Raw genomic sequence first — 17,638 nt, 5'->3', positions numbered from 1 at the left:
CAGAGACAGACACACAAATAGACACACAGAGACACAGACACACACACACACAGCAGAACAAAGGCAAATGCTGCAGATGGGGTGAGGGGAATGCGATGAGGCTGTTGTGACTCCACTGAGGAAAAACAGGACAAGCGGGGGATGGATCCCGCTCTGCAGGGCTGTGCAATAGCAGAGAGACTCAGATCTGCACCAGACTCCACCGTGTAGAAGGGAGAAAAGCCATTCTGCTCGATCTGCTCTGGTTCTCACCCAGTGCCCTCCACTGGGTACCGGGACCCCGGCCTGTCCAGACAGTTGATGAGTCAGGACAATGCTGCACCAAGAAGTGAGCAGCGACTCAGAGATGGGGGCAAAGCAAATGTAGTGTTTCTGTCTCAAAAAAAGTGACTAGAATGACTGCACATACCCAATGGGAACTGACTGCCTAGGAAGGAGAACTGCAGGAAGGGATCGGGGGGTCAGAGGGAATCACAAGCTAAATAGGAGTCAACAGTGTGACACTGTTGCAAAAAAAGCAAATATCCTTCTGGGCTGTATCAGCACGAGTGTTGTAAGCAAGACTTGAGAAGTAATTCTTCCGCTTTGCTCCGCGCCGATTAGATCTCAACTGCAGTGTCGTGTCCAGTTCTGGGTGCCACATTTCAGGAAGGATGTGGACAAATTGGAGAGAGTCCAGAGAAGAGCAACAAAAATGATTAAAGGTTCAGAAAACATGACCTATGAGGGCAGATTGAAAAAATCGGCATTGTTTAGTCTGGAGAAGAGAAGAGTGAGAGGGGACATGAGAACAGTTTTCAAGTACATAAAAGGTTGCTCCAAGAGGAGGGAGAAAAATTGTTCTCGTTAACCTCTGAGGACAGGACAAGAAGCAATGGGCTTAAATTGCAGCAAGGGCAGTTTAGGTTGGACATTAGGAAAAACGTCCTCACTGCCAGGGTGGTTAAGCACTGGAATAAATCGCCCAGGGAGGTGGTGGAATCTCCATCTCTGGGGATGTTTAAAAGCAGGTTGGACAAACACCTGTCAGGAATTGTCAGATAATCCTTAGTGCTGCCGTGAGTGCAGGGGACTGGCCTAGAGACCTCTGGAGGCCCTTCCAGGCCCATGATTCTGTGATCCTGGCAATGACTGTCCCTACCTCACTGCACAGGAGAAGAACGGTACAAGCTGCGTGAGGTACAGAGTTCCTTCCTCTACGGACAGCAAAGGGAGTCCAGGGCAGTTTGGGCCCTTACAGGAAAAGGTCACCGAGGATGGGCTGGAGGTAGCAGTGCCGCGAGTTGCTCAAAATCAGCTTTGCCAGACGTACTGGGTGACTCTACTATGAGTATTCACCTGCAGGACCAGAGCTGTCTCAGCAGCAGACACGTGTGATACAGCATCTCCTAGGGGGCTTGGCTGGGGCACAGTCCCTGAAGACTTGCTGAAAGGTTGTAAACAAATTGTTCTGGAAGCAGCAGAGAGGGACCTGGGGGAGCATCTGGCTCAGCCCCGGCCCCAGCACAAGAGGGTTTAACGACATTTGCAGATTAGACTCTGAGAGGAGCTGTGAGTGCAAGAGGGGATAGAGCTCTAATCCTGGGGCTGAGAGATTAGAGATGTGGGCAGGAAACAAGAAGAGATTGGGCAAATCCAGTGAATCCAGCTGGGGACAGATCCCAGATCTGTGATGGGGAGAGAAACATGGAGAGCAGCCATGGTTCTGCTGCATGACCGGGGGCAGCGAACCAGCCCGGAGTTTGGCAGGGAATATGGCTGCAGATGAAGCCAATGAGATTCTATGCTGCATGTCCTAAGGGATCATGTCCTGGAGCAGGGGAAGGCTGAGCAGAGACACCCAGGATCCTACACTCCCAGAGGCCACCTTGTTCTGGGGAGCAGATAAAGGAGAGTCCCTCTCTCTACAGCCCTGGGGACACCGGATTTAACTCTGGGTGCCTCCTCTCCAGAATGCTATGCAAACCGCTCAATTTGCCCAGCGTGGCTGTGTGATGTCCAAGGAGGGCACATGACCCCAGTCTGCAGAGGCAGAAGACCTCCAGGATTACTTGAGCAGGAAATTAGTAAATAAATGATCAGAGTGATAGCTGGAGCGGAGCTCGGGATAATGGGATAGAATTAAGGAAAGAATAATTTATATGGAATCTCAACTCTCTCAGCAACTGACAGGGGATCTGGCCAGCAATCCCCGCAAAGGGAAGGGCCAGGTGTCCATCACTCCCTGACAGGGGGTGAATCTGGCTGGGAACCGTCCCCGGGGAAGGGCTGGGGCCCCGTCGCTCCCCAACAGGGGGTGGATCAAGATGTGGCAGGGCTTCTATCGAGGGTGGAAAGAAATGTTTGATACTCTCAGGCCCCGTTCTGAAGGGGCTGGCCCACGGCTGGCGCTTCCTCATGGCCAGGCCTGGCGTGGCAGCTCTCTCCCCTATGCTCTGCGGCCACTGGCTGCTCCTCTTCTGGAGGGGCCTGCCTCTTCCTGTGTCTTGGCCATCCGGCCGGCGCACTTCCAAGTCTCTCCCCTTCTGGGGTTGGCTGTGAACAAAAGCCAGGGGAATTAACACCAACCAACAGAGTTAGTGAGAGAGAAGGGAACGTCTCTCTTGCAGGGCGTATCACGACTGGGCCCTCCTGTCCCTCAGGGAAGGGCCTCCAGGCAGTGCTTAGTGAGGAAGCTCCTGCCTTATCTCAGCCCTCTCCTCAGGGCTGAGGGTCTGGTCCCATCCCTGGGCTGCCCACAAGTGAGCTGTTCTGCTCCCGTTACTGCCTTCTCCAGCCCTGTGGGTGTGGGGTGGCGGGGCTGGCTGAGCCTGGGGCAGCTCCAAACCCCTTGTTATCCAGCATGGGGTTTGTGTGCCCCATCACTCCCCCTCCCCCACAACGGCACCCAGGCAACCAGGCCCAGCGGACGGTTCACCCTGCCTCCCTGGAAAACCAAATCAGCCTTTTGGTGGGCTTTCCCCGCTCCACGCTGCACTGGGAAGGTATAACGCGGGGTGGGGGGCATCTTCTGTGGCATGTGATCATCTCAAGGGGGAGTGGTCGGTGAATAGATTTCACTAGAGGTACTAGCAGTGCAAGTCCACAGCCTGTTTCACAGTGAGACCTTCCTTCTCTGTTATGGATTGCGCCGTTCCCCAGGGCCCAGTCTGCCGCTCCAACAGAGCACGGGATGTTCCCCTCTGCTTCCTGGGACAATTCTGCACTTGAGCTGGTTTGTAAAACAAGCTTTTTGGAGAGGTCAGGACTGGCCATGTCTGACTCTTTACACGGGTGTTTTTTCAACTGCTGAAAGGCCTTCTCACAGGCCTTGGGCCAGCACACCTTCCTGAGGCTACTGTCCTTAACTGGGTCCCTGAGGGGAGCTGCTAGCATTGAAAACCCTGGCACAAAGAAGCAGCCGTAGCCTACAGGCCCCCAAAACCTTTGGACTTTCATCTTTGTGGCTGAGCATGGGCACGTTGTGAGGGCCTGGACTTCACCGACGAGAGGCTGGACTTGGCCTTCCCCAGAATATATCCCAGGGAGATGGTCTCTTTTTTCTCCCCTTTGCACTTTGCCAGTTTGCAGGCAGCCCAGCCCCATCGCAGGGACCAAAGCACATCAGCAACCTGTGCTACATGCTCCTCCCACTCTTGGCTGCAGATGGACCATGTCACCTAATTGGGCTGTTGCCTGTAAGCCAGGAGGTGAAGAACTTGATCCGTGAGCTGTCGGAACATTGCATGGAGAACAAAGGGAATAGTCTGAAATTGACAGAGGCCAAACGGTGTGGCAACGGTGGTTTTCTCCTGTGATTCCAGTGTGAATGGGATCTCTCTGTTTCCCTTTGTTACTTCTAACATGGTGCTATACCGGGCCTCATCCAGCTTGTCCACTCAGGGGATGGGGTGGGCATCAAATTTAGAAATAGCACTGACCTTTCTGCAGAACTGCATAGTGTCATCCAGCTTTAGGACCAATACAACCAGGCTTCGCCATTCACTGCAGGATTCTTCCATGACCCCTAGATCCAACATTATCTGGACCTCTTGCCTCCTAGCCTCCCACATTTTTGGATGGAGTGGCCATGGATTCTTCCAGATGAATTGCCAAGATTCCATTTGACAATGGTAGTGCACAAGAGAGCTGGGCTCTCTGTTCCAGGAAGAGGTGTTCCCCCATCTGTAAATAGCATCTGGATCTGGTGAGGTGAGCGCTAGAGGCCCCAGTTCTGGCTTAGGGGAAAAGGAGCAATAAATAAGCCCCGTCGCTCCTTCCCTGGCTTCAGAAGGTTAACATGCTGAGTTTCCTCTTCTCAGTCTGCCTGATTTCATAGTTATCTGGCCCTACTTGTCAAACTACCTCATATGGTCCTTGCCATTCAGCAAGTGACTTGGACTCCGTCCTTGGGAGTAGAGTTACTGTCCAATTGCTTTAATATGCACGTACCTGCCCCCTGCTGCTGGCTCGCTCTTGGGTCTGTTGAGCATTGAAGATCTTTTCTTTGGCAAAAGCCCCTAGGGTTTTGAGGTGATGGGAGAGGGAATCTGTTGTTGCAGAGGACTGGCGACGGAACTTGGGATCCAGGCCAATGACTTGGAGGATGGAGACCCCAGTGACCGGTGACCTGGCGACCTGGTGACCCAGAGGCCCGGCTCAGGAGTCACAGCCGGGTCTGGCCAGTGGGAGGACAATGGACTGCGGGGGAGGACGCTGTTGACCTGACCAGCCAGTTCCAGCCAGAGGGGCCAGAGGACAGACGAGAGGAGAAGAGGCCCAGGAGACCCTGTTTACCTAAATGGAAGACAATGGACAGAGGCAGAGCTTGGGGCCGGTGATCTCAGATGCCCAGCTGGGAAGGAGGGGGGCTGGGGCTGGAGTGAGGAGCAGGCAGAGCCCACCTGGATGCAGGGGAGACTTGGATATGCTGTGCTGAGGGAGGCCAGGCCTGAGGTCCTGAGAGTTTCCTATGCTCTGTTCAGACGCTCAAGATCAGGGCTGCATTATTCCCTGTGGGGGTGGAGGCCCCAGGGGGTCCAGAATGAGTGGACTCCCTGAGGGGGCCCACGCGAGAGACAGGTGTGCCAAGGCTCAGAGAGGTGCAGCACCAGGAGGAGCAGGGGCCTAACCCTGAGAGAGAGTGGACCCCCGAGAAGGGCTGTCTCACTGAAGGGGGTTCCCCCGAGAGACCACAAAGGCCAAGAGTGGGCATGATCTGTGAGTCCGTGACAAACGTCGACGATGGGGAGTGTGACCATAGGGGCTTCTATACCCCCTCAGGTCCTAGGAGTTTGCATTTGGGGCAGAGCTGCACAAGGATTTAACGCCTTGGTGAATTCTGGGCCAAAAGAAGTGATCTAAAATCCTGGCCAGGGTCTTCTCAGGACCAAGGTGACCCCCAGAAGGGATAGCGTGAGCCTATTGCAGGGCTTCTTCCCTAAGGTCATGGAATTGAGTAGTTGCAACCAAACGTCCTCCATTGGTTGGTCTTTCTCCAGCTAGTGCGGTTGCTCTGCCTGGAGCTCAAACCATGGTGCTACTCTGCTTGCTGTGCGTCTGGCACAAAGTTTCGTCCTCCCTCTGGTTCTTTATGAAGTCTGTCTCTCTGGTTGGGATGTCCCTCTCCTGGAGGAGGGCCACTGTTGCTTCGTTGTGAAGGGGCCTTCTGGAGAAGCTTCCCTCTGGCTGGATCCTACCTCCCCAGGGTCCTCACCAACACATGCCAATGTCACAGGTTTGGGGCTCCCGTCTCCCCAGGTCTCCTCAGCTGCTTGCTCCAGGGTCCCTGGGGTTGGTTTAAATTCCCTCGATACCTCTGAGAAATGCTCCCAATCCTGTCCTAAGACCATGGGGAAGGATATTGTTGAGGCCAGCCCCATTATAAGCCACTTGGTGTTTTCCCCTATAGCCAACGGCACACTTCTCCGTGGGGCACACCCAGAATCCACTAGGCCCGTGACCTCAGCTCCATTTATCTGCATAGGAACCATTTGTGGCGAATTGGGAATGTTCTTGTTTTCTCTGAATACTGTGTTGGTGCCTCAGTGTCCCCTATCCAGTTCTTAAGTATCTAGGTGGTGGAATAAGGGCGTGTGATTGCTGCAGAGCAAAGGGCCAGTGCCCCTAAATGCCTGACGCTCTGTCTCCTAGCAACTGATGGCCTGGGCCCCTCCTCTGCAAAGGTGCCAGCTGAAGGTGTTGAAGACAAAGAGATCAGGTGACCTCCTGGCCCGGGAAAGGGGCTGAGCAGAGAGGAGGGGCTGGAGGGGGTTGTTAGTCTGGAGCTGGCTGACGGCAGATGTGGGGGTCTGGCTCACTGACCCCTAGAATGGACCCGGCCAAGGGGTCCAGTTCGCTGTATCTACAAGCTCTGTTTTAGACCCTGTTCCTGTCATCGAATAAACCTCTGTTTTACTGGCTGGCTAAGAGTCACGTCTGACTGCGAAGTGGGGGTGCAGGACCCTGTGGCTTCCCCAGGACCCCGCTGAGGCGGGCTCGCTGTGGGAAGCGCACGGAGGGGCAGAGGATGCAGAATGCTCCAAGGTCAGACCCAGGAGGTGAAGCCATGTGAGCTTCTTGCCCTGGAGACAGTCTGCTCCAAGGGAGAGGAGGCTCCCCAAAGTCCTGCCTGGCTTTGTGGGGAGCAGTTCCAGAGCTTCGCCCGGGGACTCTGTGATACCATTACTTCAGCTGGAATTCGTTTATGGGCCCAGCATTCTGCCATCCACACCTGTGCATAGCCACATACCTTATGGGCAATCGTGGTACCAGGGACCTGGGGGCCCACATGAAAAGCAAGTCCCTGCTGCTGGCCGAGTGGCTGCTGGCCCCGGGCCCGCTATTTGAGATAGCCCTTCCCTATATGCCTTGTCTACTCCCCCTCCATAGGGTCCCAAGGGCCTTTGTTCAGACTGGGGTCTGAGATGCTGGGGTTTGCTGCCAGGGCCCAGTCCGGGCTCAACGACCTGCTGGGCACCTTAGAGGCTGGTGGTTGCAAGATCCCCCTGTCTGATTGCTGACTCCCTGGGGGGGCCCTCCCTTGAGCTGAGGTGCCCTTGGCCTCAGGCAGTTGCTCATATGAAGCAGTTAGAGCCATCTCTGCAGCTAAATAATTCTCGAGCAGCCAGGCGCATTGGCTAGGGACTCTGGCCAGCGTCTGAGCACCCAGCCCCTGCCCTCACACAGAAGAATGGGGTTGAACTGCTCCACCACACTGAGCTCGGCCACCTCCACTGCAGTCTGAGTCTCCGGCTATTGCCATTTCTCCCCAAGGAACCTCTGGGAGGCCTCCCCAAACCCCTTCAGTGCCTCACGCAGAGACTCCCCCAAACACTCTCAGCGCCTCACACAGAGACCCCCGCAAGCCTCCTCAGCACCTCACGCAGAGACTCCCCCAAACTCCCTCAGTGCCTCACGCGGAGACCCCTCCAAAGCCCCTCAGTGCCTCACGCAGAGACCCCGACCCCTCAGCACCTCACGCAGACCCCCTCAAAGCCCCTCAGCACTTCACGCCAAGACCCCCCCAAACACCCTCAGCGCCTCATGCAGAGATCCCCCGACCCCTCAGCACCTCACACAGAGACCCCTCCAACCCCTCAGTGCTGTATGCAGAGACCCCTCCAACCCCTCAGTGCTGTATGCAGAGACCCCCCAACCCCTCAGTGCTGTATGCAGAGACCCCCCCAAACCCCTCAGCGCCTCATGAAGAGATCCCCCAACCCCTCAGCACCTCATGCAGAGACTCCCCCAAACCCCCTCAGTGCCTCACGCAGAGACCCCTCCAAAGCCCCTCAGTGCCTCACGCAGAGACCCCGACCCCTCAGCACCTCACGCAGACCCCCTCAAAGCCCCTCAGCACTTCACGCCAAGACCCCCCCAAACACCCTCAGCGCCTCATGCAGAGATCCCCCGACCCCTCAGCACCTCACACAGAGACCCCTCCAACCCCTCAGTGCTGTATGCAGAGACCTCCCCAAATCCCTCAGTGCTGTATGCAGAGACCCCCCAACCCCTCAGCGCTGCCCACGGTGACCCCACCCTGCCCCCGTCTCAGCGGAGCTGCAGGCCCCTCACCTGGGCCCCCGGCACGCTCAGGCTCAGGGTGCTGGGCCGGGGTTTCTGCGTCTCCTCGGTGCTGGGCGAGGGGATGGGGGAGGCCGAAGGCGAGGGAGGCACGTCCAGTCCGGTCCCATCCGGCTCCTCCTCGTCCTCGTTGTCATCGATCATCTCAAACTCCTGGAAATCCTCCGAGAAGGTGCAGATGGGGTGGGGCTGCTCACAGCGCTCCAGCACCAGGCCGTCCTGGGGGGCACACAGGGGTTAGGGGGCAGTGTTACAGCACCAGGCCGTCCTGGGGGGCACACAGGGATTAGGGGGCAGGGCTCCATCACCCAGCTGTCCTGGCAGGGCACACAGGGATTAGGGGGCAGGGCTCCATAACCTGGCTGTCCTGGGGGGGCACATAGGGGTTAGGGGGCAGTGCTCCAGCACCAGGCCATCCTGGGGGGCACACAGGAGTTAGGGGGCAGGGTGCCATCATCTGGCTGTCCTGGGGGCACACAGGGGTTAGGGGGAAGGGCTCCATAACTGGGCTGTCCTGGGGGGGCACATAGGGGTTAGGGGGCAGTGCTCCAGCACCAGGCCATCCTGGGGGGCACACAGGGGTTAGGGGGCAGGGCTCCATCACCCGGCTGTTCGGGGGGGGGCACACAGGGGTTAGGGGGTAGGGCCCCATCACCCGGCTGTCCTGGGAAGGCACACAGGGACTGGGGGAAGGGCTCTATCACCCGGCTGTCCTGGGGGGGTACACAGGGGTTAGGGGGCAGAGTTCCATCATCCGGCTATCCTGGGGGGGCACAGGGGCTAGGGGGCAGGGCTCCATCACCCAGCTGTCATGGGGGGGCACACAGGGGTTAGGGGGCAGGGCTCCAGCACCCAGCTGTCCTGGGGGGGCACACAGGGGTTACGGGGCAGGGCTCCATCATCCAGCTGTCCTGGGGAGGCACACAGGGATTAGGGGTTAGGGCTCCAGCACTCGGCTGTCCTGGCGGGGCACACAGGGGCTAGGGGACAGGGCTCCATCACCCAGCTGTCCTGGGAGGGCACACAGGGATTGGGGGAAGGGCTCTATCACCTGGCTGTCCTGGGGGGGTACACAGGGGTTAGGGCTCCAGCATTCGGCTGTCCTGGTGGGGCACACAGGGGCTAGGGGGCAGGGCTCCATCACCCGGCTGTCTTGGGAGGGCACACAGGGATTGGGGGAAGGGCTCTATCACCTGGCTGTCCTGGGGGGGTACAGGGGTTAGGGGGCAGGGCTCCATCACCCGGCTGTCCTGGGGGGACACAGGGGTTAGGGGGCAGCGCTTCAGCACCAGGCCATCCTGGGGGGCACAAGGGGGTTAGGGGGTAGGGCTCCATCACCCGGCTGTCCTGGGGTGGGCACAGGGGCTAGGGAGCAGTGCTTCAGCCCTGGGGGGCTGTGACATTATGAGTGCAATATATCTCATTGAAAGGTGACAGGGCCAGAAAGAGTTAATTAACTCACAGGCTGACCTGACCCATGGCCAAACTTTAGAGACTCATTAGGAAGATATTAAATGAACAGAGCTTTGAAATACAGCTGCATTGTTAGAGGTAGAAGGGGAGGTGTTTGCTCAGGGCTTGGGATGTAAGCAAACAAATCTTGTCTATTGCTGTAGCTCGGATTCAAAGATCAAAAAAGGAGTATTAGTGTTTAGGAAGCCACTTGAGTGAAATAGTGTTACTGTCTATGTCTCTGTGACGGTTGGGGTAACCAGTATCTGAACTCTTTAATGGAAAATTCTCCTGTGCTAATTGCCAGGATGTTTGGAAGGAGAGTTAAGGCCATTGTTTTCTCAGGCCAAAAGGCTGCTGGAAATATATAAGAACCCTGGGACACGATCCTGCTCCATCTCAGATCTGCTTTGGGTTTCAAGAGGGGGAAACCTTAAGCCACAAGGACTGAGGTCCCCAGTCACTGACTGGAGTCACTCTGAATATGGACACTGGACTATAACCTATGGACTGTTTCTAAAAGGACTTTTGGCAACTACAAGCTCATCTCTACTATGTATCTGAACCTCAAGAATTGAATTCAAGTCTGTCTGTATATTGATCTTTTAACCAACTCTTTTATAATAAATTTTAGTTTAGTTAACAAGAATTGGCTATCAGGCCATGTCTACATCTAAAATTTTGCAGCGCTGGTTGTTACAGCTGTATTAGTACAGCTGTATAGGGCCAGCGCTGCAGAGTGGCCACACTTACAGCAACCAGCGCTGCAAGTGGTGTTAGATGTGGCCACGCTGCAGCGCTGTTGGGCGGCTTCAAGGGGGGTTCGGGGAACGCGAGAGCAAACCGGGAAAGGAGACCAGCTTCGCCACGGTTTGCTCTCGCGTTCCCCGAACCACCCTGCAAACCGCAGGGAAGGAGACCTGCTTGTTCGGGGAACGCGAGAGCAAACCGCGGCGAAGCTGGTCTCCTTTCCCGGTTTGCTCTCGCGTTCCCTGAACCACCCTGCAAACCGCAGGGAAGGAGACCTGCTTGCTCGGGGGTTCGGGGAACGAGAGAGCAAACCGGGAAAGGAGACCAGCTTCGCCGCGGTTTGCTCTCCCGTTCCCCGAACCACCCTGCAAACCGTAGGGAAGGAGACCTGCTTGCTCGGGGGTTCGGGGAACGAGAGAGCAAGCTGGGGAAGGAGAGCAGCTTCGCCGCGGTTTGCTCTCGCGTTCCCCGAACCACCCTGCAAACCGTAGGGAAGGAGACCTGCTTGTTCGGGGAACGCGATAGCAAACCGGGGAAGGAGACCAGCTTCGCCGCGGTTTGCTCTCGCGTTCCCGGAACCACCCAGCAAACCTCAGGGAAGGAGACCTGCTTGCTCGGGGTTCGGGGAACGCGAGAGCAAGCTGGGGAAGGAGACCAGTTTGATTACCAGAGGCTTCCTCAGGTATGCTGGGATACCTGCTTATTCCACGGAGGTCAAGAAAAGCGCTGGTAAGTGTCTATACTTGATTACCAGCGCTGGATCACCAGCGCTGGATCCTCTACACCCGAGACAAAACGGGAGTACAGCCAGCGCTGCAAACAGGGAGTTGCAGCGCTGGTGGTGCCCTGCAGATGTGTACACCTCCTAAGTTGCAGCGCTGTAACTCCCTCACCAGCGCTGCAACTTTCTGATGTAGACAAGCCCTCAGTGTGTATTTTAGGTAAGATCTAAGTTATCATTTGACCTGGGTCTGGGGCTTCGTCCTCTGGGATCAGGAAAACCTTTTCTTTTATATTGATAAGATTTTCAGAATTTATCATCATACGTTTGACAGGTGTGTCTGGACAGAGGCCGGAGGCTGGGCACTTTCAGGGAACTGCAGTGTTCGAACTTCCAAGTAACCAGTGAGGTGCTGTAGAAGCTTCTTCTGTCCCGGTTGGTAAATCTAAGTCTTGGAATATCCACCAGCATTTGGGGTTTATCTGCCCCGTTCTGTTTGCAGTTCAGCCTGATTGAGTGACCTCAGCTGGCTCCCATGGGACACACAGGGGTTAGAGGGCAGTGCTTCAGCACCAGGCTGTCCTGGGGGGTGGGAGGGCACAGGGGTTGGGGGCAGCGCTTCAGCACCAGGCTGTCCTGGGGTGAGGGCACTGGGGTTAGGGGGCAGCGCTTCAGCACCAGGCTGTCCTTGGGTGGGGGGGGGGGCAGTTTAAATCTGAAATGGTGCCTCTGCCCAAACCCTGAAATGTGAGTGAATGGAGGGAACAGTGACCCACTGAACTGGGAGGCTGCAGCCACATGTCTGTCTGGCCCCGTGTGTCCCCCCATGTGTGTACATGGCCGGTGGGTATAAGAGGCCGGGGGAGCCTAAGCCTCCCCAAATAAGATGGGGTGCACCTCCCACTGCAGGCTCCCCGACCCGCCGTGTTTGGAGCACTGCTGGTGAAAGGGTGCCTGGGCCATAGCCCTATCTGTGCTGCTCCTCTTCCTGCCCCCTCTCCACCTCTTCCCCCAAGGCCCCGCCCTCATTCCACCTCTTCCGAGGCCCCGCCCCCTCTCCGCCTCTTCCCCCAAGGCCCCGCCCTCATTCTGCCTCTTCCCCCGAGGTCCCACCCCCTCTCCGCCTCTTCCCCCAAGGCCACGCCCCTCTCCACCTCTTCCCCACAGCCCCGCCCTCGCTCTGCCCCCTCCCCCAAGGCTGGGGGAGACCGAGAGCCACAAGTGATGGGAGGGGGGACTTAAGGGGAGGGGGAAAGAGGCACAAGCAGCAGAGGTCCTCAGAGGAGGGGGTAAAAAGGCACAGGCGGGTTGGCTTTGGGGGAGGGGGCCAAGCAGGATCAGGGCATGGGGCAAAGGGATCGTGGAGCTGGGCCTTTGGGGAGGCAGCCTCGGGGTAGAACAGGTGATGGGGCAACAATCTGGGCAGTGCAGGCCCCCCAAATGCAGGAGTCACGTGCTGCCCATGTCCGTCTGTCTGGCCTAATGTCCCCCCTGTGTCTGTCTGTCTCTATGTGCCCCCCCGTGTCTGGCCCCGTGTCCCCCCTGCGTCCATCTGTCTGGCCCCATGTCCTCTCCCGTCCGTCTGTCTGTCCCCAGATGCCTCCCCATCTGTCTGTCTCCATGTGCCCTCCCATGTCTGTCTGGTCCTGTGTCTCCCCCATTCTCTCCCTTCTCTTTTGCCCCCTCTCCTCACCTTTGCTGCTGGTGTCTGGGCTGAGCCCAACATCAGTGTCCCTGCCTGCCTGCCTTCTGCGGCTTCCCTCTCCCTCCCTGCACCATCCTGGGCCTGGAGTTGCTGAGTAAGCCCAGCCGGAGCGCTGAGTCACCGCTGTCTCCAGGCGCCTTCCCCCAGCTAGCTCGGCCAGAGGAGCAGATCAGGGCACTCAGCAATCCTGGCATGTCTGTGCTAGCTGAATTCGTGGCTGGCTTTCAGCACCTGCCAGCTGCACCCCTGGCACCAGCCACGGGCAGGATCCCAGCGTGGCAGGGTTGCTGCTCGACTACCACGTGCTTTGGCCCTGCTCTTGGGTGACCCTGCGGTAGGGGAGCCAGAATCCTCTCTGCATGAGCAGTTTAGCAACAGGACCCCAGGACTTGTGCTAGCAGGGGCTGGAATATGCTCACAGATTAGAGAGGCAGAAGGGACCACAATGAGAACATAAGAGTAGCCGTACTGGGTCAGACCAAAGGTCCATCTAGCCCAGTGTCCTGTCTACCCACAGTGACCAATAACAGGTGCCCCTGAAGAAATGAACAGAGCAGGGCAATCACTGAGCATCCCCTGTCATCCAGTCCCAGTGTCTGGCAGTCAGAGGTTCAGGGACACCCAGAGCATGGGGCTGCATCCCTGACCAAAACCTGTGTTGACTCTTCCTCAACTAATTGTGTTCATCTATGTGTCTGACAATTCTGTTCTTTACTCCAGTTTCAGGCAATTCGCCTGCTAGTGGAGTTAGGCTACCCAGCCTGTACTTGTCAGGACTGACTCTGAAACCTTTTAAAAAACATTGGTGTACATCTGGTACAGAAGCTGATTTAAATGATAGTTTATAAACCACAGTTAGTAGTTCTGCAATTTCACATGAGTTCCTTCTGAACTCTTGGGTGAATCCCACCTGGTCTTGGTGACTTTTTACTGTTGAGTGTGTTTAGTTTAGTACTGTTTAGTTTGTTCCAAAACCACCTATAATGACACCTCATTCTGGGACAGTTCCTCAGATTTGTCACCTAAAAAGAATGTCTCAGGTGTGGAAATCTCCCTCTCATTCTCTGCAGTCATGACTGACACAAATAAGGGCTTGGCTACACTGGAGAGTTGCAGCGCTGGTGGTGGGTTTACAGGGCTGCAACTTAGTAACTGTCCGCACCTACAAGGCACATCCAGCGCTGCAACTCCCTGGCTGCAGCGCTGGCTGTACACCTGGTCTGCTTGGAGTGTAACGATTGCAGCGCTGGTGATGCAGCGCTGCTCATCAAGTGTGGCCATCAAAAGTGCTGTTATTAGCTTCCAGGGTATTAGGAGGTATCCCAGAATGCCTGCTCACAACAAACCGGAAGAATGGCTGAACTCCGAGCTCTCCCGAGCTGCTTAACTAAAAAACAAACAGCTCCTGTTTGCTCCATCGAGCAGAGGCAGGCAGGGGAATTGCTTTGGAAGGTTCACAGCTGTTTGCTTGAAGAGAGAAACGGTATGCTCACACGGCAGAGGGGAAGGGGGAAGTCCGTGTTGAGCAGCTGCTTATGTGGTCTGACGGCTATTTAGGAGTGCATAATTTGCATTTAGTGAATAACAGAGGGGTGGGGGAAGGGCTCGAAACTTTTAAATTGATTGCAGGTTGGTGATGTGTATGTTCCAGTCCTTAGAACTTGCAAGGCAGGGAGCTGACAGCTCCAAAAATCCACACTCTCTCCCCCCCACGTTCCCCCTCACCCCCCCTCTTTTGAAAAGCACGTTGCAGCCACCTGAACACTGGGATAGCTGCCCACAATGCACCACTCCCAACAGCGCTGCAAATGCTGCAAATGTGGCCACATTGCAGTGCTGGTAGCTGTCAGTGTGGCCACACTGCAGCGCTTTCCCTCCACAGCTGTACAAAGACAGCTGTAACTCCCAGCGCTGTACAACTGTAAGGGCTGGTCTACACTACGGGGGAAAATCGATCTTAGATACGTAACTTCAGCTACGTGAATAACGTAGCTGAAGTCGAAGTATCTAAGATCGAATTACTCACCGTCCTTATGGCGTGGGATTGATGTCCACGGCTCCCCCTGTCGATTCCGCAACTCCGTTCAGGTTGGTGGAGTTCCGTAATCAATATAAGCGTGTTCGGGGATTGATATATCGCATCTAGATGAGACACGATATATCGATCCCCAAGCAATCGATTGCTACCCGCCGATACGGCGGGTAGTGAAGACGTACCCTAAGTGTAGCCATATCCTAATTCATTTAGCTTCTCTGCCGTGGTCTGTGATCATCTAGTCTGACCCCTCGTGTAACACAGGGCAGAGACCTTCCCTGAGATAATTCCTGTCTGAAGTAGAGCAGATCTGCTAGGAAAAACATCCCATTGATTTAGAATTGCCAGTGGTGAAGAACCCACGTCAGCTGTGGGGAAGCTACCCCAGTGGTTAATAACCCTCACTTACAAAACTGCACCTTATTTCTAGCCTGAATTTACCTGGCTTCAACTGCCAGTGCTGGATCTTGGTACACCTGGCTTTGCTAAACTCACCAGCCTTCTATTATGATCAATTCACCCTTTAATCTTCTCTATTAGCTGAACAGATTGAGCTCCTCGAGTCTACAACTACAAGACCTATTTTCCAAACCTTCAATCATTCTCGTGTCTCTTCTGGGACCCCTCTCCAGCTTATCAACAGCTGTCACAAATTGTGGGCATGGAACTTCACACAGGATCCCAGCAGTGGTCTCCCCAATGCCAAACACAGAGATGAAATAACCTCTTTGCTACTCAAGATTCCCTGCTTATGCACCCCAACGTAGTGTCGAGTCGCTCTCTCCTCCACAAGCAGGAGGAGAAACCAGGAGGCCACTGCACAGGATTCTCTAATGTTATGAGACGTTATTGACATAAACTGTGACCGTATAGATAATTGTTGCAACCACTGTTATATATTTGCAGCAAATATTGTACAAAGGTTGTTGTATAAAGTGTCTAGAAAAAGGTTAGAATTTGCTGGTTATGATTATATTACCTGTATGTGTGTATCATTTTTGTAGCTGAAGTTATGAATATTGGCTCTGTACTTGTATCTCAATGTGTTTGATTCCAAGTAGCATTAGTGAAGCATTTGGTCAGCTTCTTGAGAAAGGAATTTGCAGACTAAGTGCCCAGTCAAGAAACACTTAACTGACAATGGATCTTGGGAGACTCGAATCCACATGAGAAGTCTGCCTGGGGAAGTTCAAGGTAGCATGTGAGTAATGGCTGCTCTCCCTGTAAAGAACTGAGTCACGCATGGACATGTGACTTGCCCATGTGACTCCAAACTCCATCTTGCTGTTGTGACTTTCCACAGTAAGAACAAAGGGGTCCTTCCAGGGTGCAGAGAATATAAAAGTCCCTGAAAACTCCTCCATGTTATCTTCAATCCTGCTTCTGACCTCTGGAGGAACCTTGCTTCAAACTGAAGCTCTACACAAAGGACTGATGACCCACCCCAGCTGGGAATGTTCCAGAGACTTGATTTGAACCTGCAGTTCATTCCATCAGTGCTACAAGCCTGAACCAAGAACTTTTCCATTACCGTATGGAATTGATTCCATTTCACCAATTTTAGCTCTCATTTATATTTCTATGAATAAACCTTTAGATTCTAAAGTATTGGCAGCAGCATGATTTGTGGGCAAGATCTGACTTGTATATTGACCTGGGTCTGGGCCTTGGTCCTTTGGGATCAGGAGAACCCTTTTTCTTTTACTGGAGTGTTGATTTTCATAACCATTTATCCCCATAACAAGTGGCTGCTGCTGGTGATACTGGGAGACTGGAGTGCCTAAGGGAATTGTTTGTATGACTTGTGGTTGGCCAGTGGGGTGAGACCAAAGTCCTCTCTGTTTGGCTGGTTTGGTTTCCCTTAGGGAATGTAACTTTGCTGCTCTAAGCAATTTGTCCTGAATTGATACTCTCAGTTGTGTCCCATCAGAGGCCGCATCATTACACCCTCCGTCAGATATTGCTGGGGTGAGGGGCTGGCAGACCTGGAGGAATGGGAGGTGCTGCAGGCTGAGATTGAGGGGCATCAGCAGAGCCATAGATGTCAAGGTCAGCAGGGACCATTGTGACCGGTATCCAGGACCTGCTCCACAATCACTCTGACAGCACATCTCTGAAAAACCAGCAATCTGGTTCCAACCCAGGATGGAAAGAGACTGGGGTGCTGCTGGTTGGGATTGAGGGGCATCAGCCGAAGTGTATGCACGTCTGTGTGTGCGTGTGCACGTGCCGGCACACACATGCTTGAAGAGACCGGAGCAGGGCTCAGGGTAGAGGTCTGGGGTAACAAGGCATTTCACTTCTGCCATCTGAACTTTCCCCATTGGGATTTACCTGGGGGAATAGGGGGAAATCACTGGTTAAGAGCAGGAGCTCAGTTGTGCTCACCCTGCACTAGCCTCCCATTTCTGGGTGGCAGCACATCACCCTGTTGGCACGCGCGGGCACCAGGGTCTCTGCCTGTCTCAGCCCCGCCTTCCCCCTCTCACCTTCTCATAATGGTCCGAGTCATAGTTCAGGCCAATGCCACAGTCATCTGTGATTTCCGAGAGGTCCTCGTCGTCAAACTCCTCCAGGCTGATGTCCTGCGGGGGCCTGGGCAAAGAGAGAGCAAGCAGAGATCAGGTCTCCTGGGCCACCCCCACACAGCCATCCCCTACTCCGCCCTGTGTCCAGCAGGGAGGCAGAACCAGACACTGGGGGCCTCTGGGCTGGGGAAGGGCAGGCAGGGGGCCTGTCAGGCCTCAAGGGGCAAAGTGCCAACCCCTTTGGGTTGGAAGGAGCTGGAGAGGAGAGAAGACATTGAGGACACCCCACCCCAAACCACAGGAACAAGCCTGTTCGCACACGCTGCCCCTTGCACGTGGAGTCCCCCTCTCCCGCCCATCGGTTCACAGACCCACCATCCAAC

At 55.2% G+C, this 17,638-nt stretch overlaps 1 protein-coding gene across 1 annotated transcript in view; it reads right to left on the bottom strand.

Annotated features, from left to right (window-relative positions):
* Positions 1-17,638, bottom strand: part of MAPK8IP2 (mitogen-activated protein kinase 8 interacting protein 2) — a 62,848-nt gene that overhangs the window by 30,514 nt on the left and 14,696 nt on the right. Inside the window, exons 2-3 of the mRNA XM_030541064.1 lie at positions 17,217-17,322; positions 8,056-8,283 (exon numbers count right to left, since the gene is read on the bottom strand). Of these exons, the coding sequence (XP_030396924.1) occupies positions 8,056-8,283; positions 17,217-17,322 (334 nt within the window). The remainder of the gene's footprint in view (positions 1-8,055; positions 8,284-17,216; positions 17,323-17,638) is intronic.

Source organism: Gopherus evgoodei, chromosome 1 (genome assembly GCF_007399415.2).
Source record: "Gopherus evgoodei ecotype Sinaloan lineage chromosome 1, rGopEvg1_v1.p, whole genome shotgun sequence".
Classification (NCBI taxonomy): Eukaryota; Metazoa; Chordata; order Testudines; family Testudinidae; genus Gopherus; species Gopherus evgoodei.
The sequence above is the reverse complement of the archived record's forward strand: the minus strand, read 5'-3'. Positions and strand labels throughout refer to the sequence as shown.